General features: G+C 38.4%; 1 protein-coding gene across 1 annotated transcript; it reads right to left on the reverse strand.

The window, feature by feature from the left end:
- Positions 1–4,560: 4,560 nt before the first annotated feature.
- On the reverse strand, positions 4,561–9,763 carry LOC106905950 (B-cell receptor CD22-like). Its single transcript, XM_088016018.1, has 10 exons — positions 9,727–9,763; positions 8,717–8,968; positions 7,933–8,238; positions 7,538–7,807; positions 6,995–7,273; positions 5,791–6,054; positions 5,247–5,502; positions 5,090–5,163; positions 4,819–4,869; positions 4,561–4,631 (listed from the first exon to the last, which is right to left on the reverse strand). The coding sequence occupies exons 1-10, from the start codon at positions 9,761–9,763 to the stop codon at positions 4,561–4,563; spliced, it is 1,860 nt and encodes a 619-aa protein (XP_087872144.1).
- Between the last annotated feature and the right edge of the window lie 1,533 nt (positions 9,764–11,296).

The following is an 11,296-nucleotide window of genomic DNA, read 5'->3' on the forward strand; positions in this document are numbered from 1 at the left end:
CAGAAAAACACATTGGCAAAAATAACTAGTATCCTGTAAATCGCATAGATGAAGCCTAACTCTAGTGTGTGACTCTTCATTTCCTGGTCCATATAAGCAAAGACTTACCAGAGTATCAGCAAAGGGCCAAAACATTTATGGACCTTTGAACAGAATTATGTTTCAAATAATGAATAGTGTGAGAATCCCTTCATTTTTTTGATAACAGAGTTGATCGAGTCACTATCGGAAGTGTTAAAGTTATTTGAACAAACTGTATATTATGTTGATTGATTCTCGTTGGTCGATAGTCTTGGTGTTTCTGCCATGGTTGGTGGACACTTTTGTCCAGCAGCATTTAAGGTCCTACAAAAATGAATCAATTAAATAAAGGATTAACCTAAAGTTACCTTTTGCTTGTCCACAGCGGAAAAACACTAGACCAGTGGTTCTTAACCTGGGTTCGATCGAACCCCAGGGGTTCGGTGAGTCGGTCTCAGGGGTTCGGTGGAGCCTCTGCCGTGGAGGTAAAGACTCACTTGTGTAAAGTCGTGATGATGCCCCGCTTTGCCATCACTTAATGCAGAGGATCATGTTACATTGCTCTAGATTATAAAAGTGTGTAAAAAAAAATAAAAAATACTAAAAATAGTCAAGAAAACATCTCAAAATGTCATGAAAAATTTAATAAAAATTATGTCATAACCCAGCAACATGTGGCTTAGTGGCAGTTCATATGCCTCATTTATGCGTCATGATCCTGGATGACTGGTGAGAGCAACTACTACAAAAAAAAGGGATAGCATGGTTAAACGTGTTATTCAACAGAAAAAGCTTTGAATGGTCTTATCTTCAGGAGGGCAACACCAAATCTGGACTGGGTCCTCATTTATGAAGTGGGAGAGTTGAACGAGGAGGGGCACGCAGTATCCACAGCTCCGGTGGTTGGCTGCTTGCTGGTGGACTGGGTGAGTAGTGATCGGTCTTGCTTTCTAGGTTCCTCGGCCGGAGGAGATGGACAGGCAGGTAAGGACCGGAGGTGAGCCACAGATGTTCTGAATGGGATCAGCGAGAGACAGACAAGGAGGGAGGAAATCTACAGGACCAGATAATCAGTGTGGAAGCTGAGCACTGAGGACCTACGACAAAGGAGTAGAACGAAGGTAAGAAAGATCATAACTTGTCTGTGATAACACAGCAAACGCAGTAGTACCTCGAGTAGTAGTAGTAAACCATCTGGCGACTGTCTCTGGGAATCCACTCCTCTAAGCACTGCTCCTTGATGTGGGAAATGCATTTCACCTGGAAGCCGCACCTGCCCGTCACACCCTGCAGAGGAGGAAGAGGAGAGAGCAGACATCCAACACGCAGCACACCGGTCTGTGGATATGACATTATGTGACAGTTGTTATCATATTTTACTTCCTCATCGGTTACAAATACACAAATGGAAAAACAGGAAAGCTGATGTATAAACTTATCTCATTTCATTCAAGTTAATAGCTTATAAGCGTTCAAAATTACTAAAAAGAACCCATCTACAGCTTCCTGTACTAAAACTCATGAGTTTTTAAAAAAATGTTCTTTGCTACCACCTGGTGGAAATTAAGAGGAACTGCAACAGATTTACGGTTTTAAAAGCCTCATTGTCATGCTAATGAGCTGCCTTCAATTTCCTCAAAAGCCGACAGTGCGCCTTATAATCCGGTGCGCCTTATATATGGACCAATATTGAGCCACAACAGGTCCAGCAACGGACCTTACCACAGGGGCCGCGTTTCATTGGCTAATGCCCATTTTAGGTCACAGTGCAGCTACCACGTGCGTGACCGTCTCACAAACACAAGCTACAGTAGTAAACATATGCTAATGTACATTGTGGACCATCAAAACCATGAATGCCGACTTACCCAGCCTTGCAAGAACAATAGGCATCAGTGATCTTGTCCACAGCTATATTTATGCTGAGGGTGTGAGGATCTGCTGTTTTCCTCATCTATCGGTAGCTTTTAGCTGTGACGCGCACAATGTTGGAGGCATCCAGTGGCTCAAACACCTTGATGTCGTCCAAAAAAGATGACATGAACTTGTTGGTTCCCCTGTCCATTGTCGTGGCTGATATGTTGTGAAAATCCGGCAGAAATGCTACGCTAATTAACTCAGCTCGAAATGAAAGACGTCATGTTTACACAGACATGCAGTAGGCTGCTTACGTAGTTGGTCCACTACGGTAAGCAGCCGCCAACTTCTTTTTCCCCGTAGAAGAAGTAGTGCGCGGTGCATGCTGGGATAGTTGTCAGAACACTGGTTTGTTAATAAAGTTTGATAATACATTTAAAGGGGGGGAGGGGCAGGGGAAGAGAGACAGAGACTGCAGCGGCAGCGTGTCGGTTGGTCTGTGTTACCCAGAAAGCAGTTGGGCATAATATCGCAACACCAACACCGTGAGTGAAACAACGACTGGGCCAGCCTACTATATAAAGTACTCGGGGACCATTCCTTTATAAATGTGGATGTGTAATAATAGAGTATGAAGCGTCTATTCTATGCGCCTTATAATGCGGTGCACCTAATGTATGAAAAAAGTCCTAAAATAGGCCATTCATTGAAGGTGCGCCTTATAATCCGGTGCGCCTTATAGTGCGGAAAATACGGTACATCCAGGAATTTAAAGACGTAAAACAAACCACAGTGTAAATTTTTAAATTTCAGGATTTTGTTTTGTTTTCCATTTTGGTTCATTTCGAGTCTTGGAGATATGCACTGATCTGCAACGTCAAGTTGCTCTGGTGCTCTGAAAGACCAAAGTTGTCATGGAGATTACTGGCAAAATCCAACTTCTCATATTTATTATTATTAGATGTCTAACAATTTTGAAATACTTAGCTTCCCTCTCTACATGTTTTGGTCTCTTTATAGTGTTTTGAGCTGCTGCAAAAACTTTTGAGCTTCATTAATATTCACAATGATGGACTAAACAAAATATTTAGTAATGTGATTCAGCTCTTACTGTCCACGAAAACACCAGGGTCAGTGACCTCCGATGGTAGTGCAAAAAAAGGCAAAAAAATGATGCATGAATTCTGAACTACCAGGTGCAGTTAAGGAAGAAAAAAGGAAAGACATGAATCAACTTCGAATATATATGTACAGTGAGCAGATACCATAAGAAAAAAATACGCGTCATGGCATATTAATAGAGTATCTTAATGTGAAAATGGTCAACGTTTCCCCAAAACCTTTTAAACTAACAAAGATGGTAATGAATAACATAAAACAACAAACAATTTGAGCTGCAGCAAACAGGAAGGCTGGACTGTCACGCGTGTCACGTTGCCTTGACACATTCTAAGTATGGGCCTTCCTGTTTCTAACAGACCTGGAATACCAACATTAACCACTAGATGATACTAACAGGTCAAATAATATGAACAAATTTTAACCTATGAAAGAAATCAGAGTTTTTAGCCCAAACAATGTTTACTTTTCTTTTTTTCCTTCTCTTTTAAACTTGTCCTGTCACAAGTTTGGACCCTGAAGGTCTTCTGGCTGATGGGTTTCTGGGAAATGCTCCAGAGGCCTCATTCTCATATTTTAGCATTCAAAGCCGCAATCAAAGCACAACCTGAACACCGTCAGTGTCTATGAATTGTTGAGACTATATTATTTATTAATGTTTTACACATTTGTACTTATTATTACCTTATGCATGTTTCATTGAATACAGGCACCAATAGTCAAACTGTGTGGCAGTCTTCTACTTATTACAAACAAAGCAAAAGTGTGAAAGCTTCAAATGCTGCTCTATGGGTAACAATGGTGTTTGTAATGTTTATCTTTAGTTTTATCTCACTGGAATCTTCCAAACTTTCAGTTGATGGATTTTTAACTTATCTATGACATATGATTAACATATTTGATCACTGCAGAGCTACATCAACATTAAAACATCTATTGCATCTTAAATCAGGGCAAATACAATAATCAACACAGCAAACAGTGAAAATATGAAAACACATCAGACGAGTCAAAGACTTGCAGAGTAAAGCAGCAGCCTGCAGGGCGGCAGTGTTGTCCACAGCTTTTCCTGATCTGAGAACGAACCGGAGCATCTGTTGCTGCTGGACTCTAGTTTCCTGCAAACACAGATCATACATTTCACATCCTAATACTTTCAGTAACGCATTCAAAATATGTGTATTGGAAACAGGTGCTGATTAATACTAATGAAAAGTGTGTTTAACTATCCAATAGAAACATAATGGGTAACAGACTTAAACTGAATGAGGATATTATCTAGCCTACACCAGAGTCTAAGTCAGAAACCAGAGTGACATGATACTTTAATAATAATAATAATTAAAAAAAACAGAATAGTTATCACTGTCATAATCAGAAAGTGTTTTTACAGATCAAAGACAAATGGGATACAGTCACGAGTTCATGACACAATAACAGAACAATAATAAAACTTTAAGTGGAAACCTAAACGTGGATGTTTATGATTAACATCCACTTAATAATAAACAATAAATAAAAACATAAGTGACAATTTAACCAAGTCAGGTGTTTATCTGACCTTCATGCTGAGCTGAAATTATCTGGTCTCACGTTAACGTAAACAGAACCTTCTGCTGGATCAGGAGGCCTCTCTGTTGAAATTGCAAAGAACACATAGAAAACATAAGTTAGTGTTGCAAAATCTCCTGAGCATTTTGTTATTAACCACCTCATGCTTTTAAATTGTTTGACATCGCTCTGAGTATCTGACAGCTTGGGATTGATCTGATTCACATGTAATCAGTCTCCTTTAATAACGTGGTTGTTTTAATACTTTACCGTTTCCTGTGGCTCCACGGTTATGGATCGTCTCATACAGAGACGTGGTGCCTACGGTAAATAAAAACGAAATAATCAGATCTGATTAAAGTTATATGAAATTAAAAATATATATTTTTTTGCATGTTTATATTCTATGTTTGTTCTGCAGTTATGGTGGTGACAATTAGCTTGATTTTCACATTCACACTCATTTTAACAAATTTAATGAAGCTCCATCAACATGCTGAAAAAAATTACAAGTTAATGTTAAGTTTATTGTGTGACTAACCATGCAGCAGAGAGCTGTAATCACTTTCATGATTAGTGGTCGGCCTCTGGCTGCTGCTTTCAGACTGAAACAACCTAAAATATCAAAGTGGATTTAATTTAACAAAGAAAGAAAAGTTTGTGACCGAGATGAGAGAGTGCAGATATTTCATACTCACCTGATGCAGCACAAATCTGGGAAAAATGACAAAGGCATTTGGATTATTGACAACAGAATTAAACTGATTAACTCTATTTCAAAACTCACATGCATGGAAGAATTTAAGAAGCATTGAGATGAGAAGAAAAATCTCTCACCCGTGGACCAATTGTAGCGCCACCACAAGAGCAGGAGGATAATGAGAACGACTCCACTAACTGGTCCAACGATCAACAACAGATGAAGTGAAAAGCTGACAGGATGGGAAACAGTTACTGGAAAAAAAAAACAGGACATTATGACAACATTCACTGTTTACAGACATGACTTCATGATCATCCTCACTGTTTCTCTTGTTCCTCTCAAAGGTTGTACGAGAAGATGCATAATAACAAAAGTACAATAAACAAGTTTACTTTTAATTCAATGGGACTAACAGGGACTTAAGTTGTGATTTTTATATAAAAAACACATTAGAAATTGTTTTTGGAAACTATTTAAATTAATACAAGAACACAGACAGTACCACTTTTAACTTAGAAACAAAGTCTAGTTAAACTCACCATTATTACTGATTGTGATTGGATTACTGTAGTCTGTGTAGTACTCTGGCTCCCCTCTTCCTCCTCTGCACCAGTACAGGCTTTTCTCCGAGACGCTCATCAGTTCATTAGGAGAGAAAACAGGTGTTTGTGTCGTCAGCGGCTCAGCGGATTTCTCATCTCTGTACCAGTAATATTTCCAGCCAATTGATGATGGAGTCACTGAGCAGGTCAGAGTTACTCTGCCTGGTAGGCTGTTAGCACTCAACTGGACCTTTGGTTTACCTGTTATTAAAGAAAAATAAATAGCATGTTTGAGAGAGTTCTGAGACCAAATACAGACAACAAATGACTAAACAAATACACAAGGAAGCACATTTTATTTTCAAAGCATCTTTCAGAGAAATATAAATAAAGAATCCCTCAAAGGGAATAAATGACCATCTCAAATTTGCTGAAGAAACTTCCCCAGATTGACCAGATTTTTAAAAACATCTTCTTAACTTTTAGAACGTTTCCTGTTACATTTGAAGAACGCCTAACACAGCATTTGGGATAAAGAACGCCATGCAAAACCACCATGATGATGACATAGTAATTGTCTTAGGCTGGTTTGCTAGTCCAGGACCTGGCTAACTTTCAGAAAGGTAAAAGCAGAGAGGCAGAAGATCTAACCACCAGGTTTTGGCCTCAGGCTCAAATCTATTGGGCTTATGCAATGATCCAAAGCCCACCAGCAGGTCCACCTTTTATTGGCTCGCCACAATTAAAATAGAGGTTTGGCAAGGGCCTACTCAACATCCAGATTAAATCTATCCTAAGCTGAGCCTTCTGCAAAGAGCACGATTTTGGGTTTAAGAGACTACTCTTCCCCTCGTATCGTTGAGGCCCCATGTATTTTTGTGGTCGGAGGAGTCAAAGAATATCATCCTGATTGAACTGACTGTCCTATTTGAAGACAGAGGTATATGAGAAGAAGGCTTCTAAATACAAAGACCTTGGTGAGCAGTACAGGGACAAGGGCCGGCAGGTCTAATAAATCCCAAATCCCCAGTTGGTGCAGGGATTTCCCCAACACAGTCTGTGTGGAAGACATTTACAGCTATAGGAGAAGTATTAAGGTCTTTAGAAGATCTTAAGTTCTGCTACACAACTCCTGCCACTGTTTTACAAGCAACCTTGTTTTTCATGGCAACTGTCAAAATACACAACAAACATAACTTACGTGCAACAGACAGTTTGATGGCTTTACTCCACCACATTGTTGGAGAATACCAGTCATCTCTTCTTCTACAATGACATATGTAGTCTCCACTACTGGACGGAAGAGCTTTGAAAGTCCAGTCTTTGCTATTTGTCCAGTGTATAACTGACCCATCTCTACTCCATTCATACGTCCACTCAGTGGTTTCTCCTCCCTGGACCTCACATGTCAGAGTGATCGTCTCACCACTGAACATCTGAGACCAGTTTGGGTGTCGAGACACAATAACCTTGTTGAAAACTGTTAGCATCAGGTAGAAAGAAACAAGAAGTCATGTGAGAAAATGTAATTGAATGCAATTACATTTTTCAAGAAAAAAAAAAGTTTTTTGACAGATTAGCACGTGTAAGAATTGTATAATATCTATTAACATTTAAGAAAATATTTATTCTTTTTCTAATTTTGGCCAATTTTGAACAAGATTTTCAAAATGCTGTTTGAGATTAAATTGTTTTTTTTATTTTATTTTAGAGGTAGAAAAAAACAACAACAAACCTAACTTACCTGCTACAGTGAAGGCTTCACTCAGCCTTGTTAAAGAAAACCAGTCGTCTCTGTTTCTACACTGACACTTGTAGTCTCCACTGCTGGACTCAGACACTCTGAAAGTCCAGTCTTTATTGTATGTCCTGTGTATGAATGACCCAGATCTAAACCAGTCACACGTCCACTCAGTGGTTTCTCCTCCCTGGACCTCACAGGTCAGAGTGATCGTCTCACCAACAACGATATAAGGCTCCTTTGGCTGACAGCCCACAACAACCTTGTTGGATACTGTTTACAGAATAATAATGTTAATTGTATTTGAACAAAAACATAAAGTCACATGAGAAGCATCGATTAAGTAGATTAAGTTGACTTAATTTCTTACGGTTTTGAAACTGTTTTCAAGAACTCACAAGTTTTCTCAATGGTGACATCACGGCTTGGTTGACTGAAGAATGGGGGATTTCCTCTCTGCCCTTCACACCAGTAGATTCCTCCTTGTTTCACAGTGATATCTCTGTTTTCTTCATTACGTGTGCTGATCTCGTCAGAGGTGCCTGAGATCCGTCTGAACCATCTGTATTTCCATCCAGGGGAGCTCTCTATCAAGCATCTCAGTGTCACACTGCCCCCTACTGGTATGGTTGTTGAACCTGCTGTCAGAGCAGCTCTGGGTTTCTCCGCTGTTATGAAATAAAAAACAAACAAAAAAAATCTATTAAAAAAAGACAATTAATACAAAGAAATATATTCTTCAGACCCCATGAAAGAATACAATAAAACAAAAAAACAGCAACTATATTCTTTATCCGAACTCTGTAAATTTTTACAGATTTATTATTCTGTCCATTGTTACATTTAAATTAACCAAACAATAATTGATGGTATGAATCAATTATTGTTCATTTATGCTTCTGTTTATATACACTGTTTTTGTTGTGATTGTTTTTGTAATATCTGCATTTTAGTTCTGAAAAAAAAAATGCTTGGATACATTTTTCTTCTTTGTTTATGCACCACTTCACCGACACCACAAGGTGGCGGAAAATCCAACATTGTCAATTGATTTTATCTTTCCAAATAGAAAAAAAAACCCAGATAATTAAAGTGCAGTCTGCACTTGTTTTCACATAGTAATTGGAAAAAAACAAAAAAAAACAAAAACAGAATCATATGTAAAAATCCCTTTAGCCTTACCTAAAACAGCCAAAGAGATAGTTTCGCTCTTTTTACAGACTCCTCTCCAGCGAGCAGAGCACTGGAATTCAGTTATCTTCAGATCTTCTAACGTGTAGCTTTTCTGTGAGTCGTAGGGAAAAGTGTCTTGACTCTTCCTGGTAACTTGGTATTCCCAGTTAGTCTCTTCTCCTCCGTTCACGTAACATCTGAAGGTAATGGACTCTCCCAAATAAAACGTGGACCAGTTGGGCTCAGCTGTCAGCACGACGTCTACAACACAAACATTTAACACGTGTAAATGTTGACCAATAAAGCTGTGAGATCTTAGGGGAGGCTGAATGTGACATGAAAAAATACGAACAACAAGGAACACTGACTTACCTTGAGCTTGTCCACCCCAACGGAGTATATTCAGTACTAAAAAGAAATGAAAACTTTGTGAATATTAGAGACAAACAAGATGTCTATAATAGAGAAGATCTCTCTTTTTTGTTCATCAGCATGACATCAGCTGGTTAAGCTATTTTTTTCTCTGCCTGATGAGATCATCTCGCACTTCTGCATTTTCCTGAGAAACTTCACATCTTGATTGAGTCAGAAAACATCTTAAAAATATCCTGCACAGTTTCTGGAAATTCACTCCCACTTCTACTTAAAATATATATTTATTCCAAGTAATAAATTGCACCCTTTGCTTCATATCACCTTTTTTTATTACCTTTGTTTGTTTGTTGATTAAATATTTGCAGCCATGTTGACAACACTACATCTAAAGATCTATGAAACGTCCCTGAGTTTGACTGATAGTTATACGTAACTTTTTAAATCAGATATATGTTCTTAACATTTTTTACATTCCGTTAAGTACAGCACAGGAAACATTAAGAAATACATACGTCAAACTAAAAAGACAAATAGAACAGAAGCTGAAAAGAAATTAAATGGAGAAGATTTCTGTGGACTGAAATCCAACATCCAGTTCCTCTCATTGATTTGACCAATCAAAACAAAAAAAGAGATCTACTTACACAATAAGTCCAGCGCATAGCGCATCATCTTCCCCATTTTGAAATTCAGACCAAGCAATGTTGTTCTGCTTTATCTTCAGTTTTTCAGAAGAGGCAGGTTGTAATGTCTGTATAGACAAAGAACAGTGGGAATCAGGATGTATGTTTTATGGCAATATGAAATTTTGTCTTATTTGATTTCAAACACCCACCTTATGCCACTGAGGCTTCCTGTCCAGTGATGCGAAGGCGTGGTTAAAGAAAGACGGAGCGCTTGGTTTCAGTTCCCAAGTTTTATGTATTAGACATTAACAATCATTAATAAATATAAACTGAGGTAATAACAATTCAAACTAACAACAGACAGCGGGCCACGTAAACATTTCTTTAAGAAGAGGTAGAAGACAAGAGAAAAACAAAGAAGACCTCATGTTTTATCAGCAGCTGATGACAGCTGATTGTCTGACAGCTAAGTACAGCTGTCAGACAGATAGAAAACTGTGGTTTACAGAGGAACTTACGACTGACTTAATCACAGCTTGTCTAGCAACAACATTTTCAGTTTCACTCCACGTAAGGGGCCCAGTGATTCCTTAGGGGCCCAGTAATTGGCCCCGCCCCCCGGCCCGACGCTGACTTGTTCCGCTAGTGCATATTTATATAACTATACGAACACTAATAAATAAAGATTAATAATGCCACAAATAAATAATGATTAATACTGAATTATATATATATATATATATATATATATATATATATATATATATATATATATATATATATATATATATCTTGTATATCTCCCTCTTCTTCCTCACATCGTGTCTTTATGAAACTTTCAAAACAAAAACAGAAGATTTAGGATGTATCTTACTTTTGACAGAGTGAAAGAATATAAATAATAGTCTTTACCACCTGTGTAAACTTTGCCGGTGAATGTTATAACACATAATATAAGTTTTATAATATGTGCTATATTGTTTCATTTCTAATATAGGCCCTTGTGTCAGATAATCTAAGTCAATGTTAGAGAATAATTATTTTTTTTAGATTTACGGAATCTCAGTTAGCCTTCATAGCGGGGCTGAACCCGTATTACACCAAGCACTGTAGCTAATATTAGCTGGTATCTCGCCGGTGGACATAAATACAGTAAAGTAATATTCTAATCACAAAATACACACAATAATATGTCCATCTTACTTGTGAAATGTTGTCTGTGGAGCCCTCACATCAATAATCCATCGACCAGAACAACAATATCCCTCAGTGCTGAGGCATCTTCTGCTGTTTTGATTGAGCAAAGTAGGAGGGACAACCCTACCTAGATGGCCGCCGTATTTGAGCGGCCAATGCGGGGTCTACTCTTATATTATGTCTATGGATCCCACCCCCCAACTACTCTTGTCTTCCTGCACCCCAGCAGATGCCCCATCCCACTTTTATTAGTTTATGTTTGAATGAGCCAATAGAGATAAAGGGGCGGGATTTCTGTTTTTCTGCTTTAAATGTTTTTCGGAGGCCCTGTCATTCTACTTGTTGCATTTGGAGAGGAAGAACCACTTGCTCTGACAGAAAAAAATGGTTT

Source organism: Poecilia mexicana, unplaced genomic scaffold, assembly GCF_051168715.1.
Source record: "Poecilia mexicana isolate PSO_F unplaced genomic scaffold, ASM5116871v1 scaffold_18, whole genome shotgun sequence".
Classification (NCBI taxonomy): domain Eukaryota; kingdom Metazoa; phylum Chordata; class Actinopteri; order Cyprinodontiformes; family Poeciliidae; genus Poecilia; species Poecilia mexicana.

Excerpts from the sequence above, each read along its gene's own strand:
- LOC106905950 (XM_088016018.1), bottom strand. The coding sequence starts at position 9,763 with ATGGGGAAGATGATGCGCTATGCGCTGGACTTATTGT. Across the intron at positions 8,969-9,726 it reads CTATGCGCTGGACTTATTGT|ACGTCGTGCTGACAGCTGAG; the intron begins GTAAGTAGATCT and ends TTTGTGTTGTAG. Across the intron at positions 4,870-5,089 it reads TTACAGCTCTCTGCTGCATG|GCACCACGTCTCTGTATGAG; the intron begins GTTAGTCACACA and ends TATTTACCGTAG.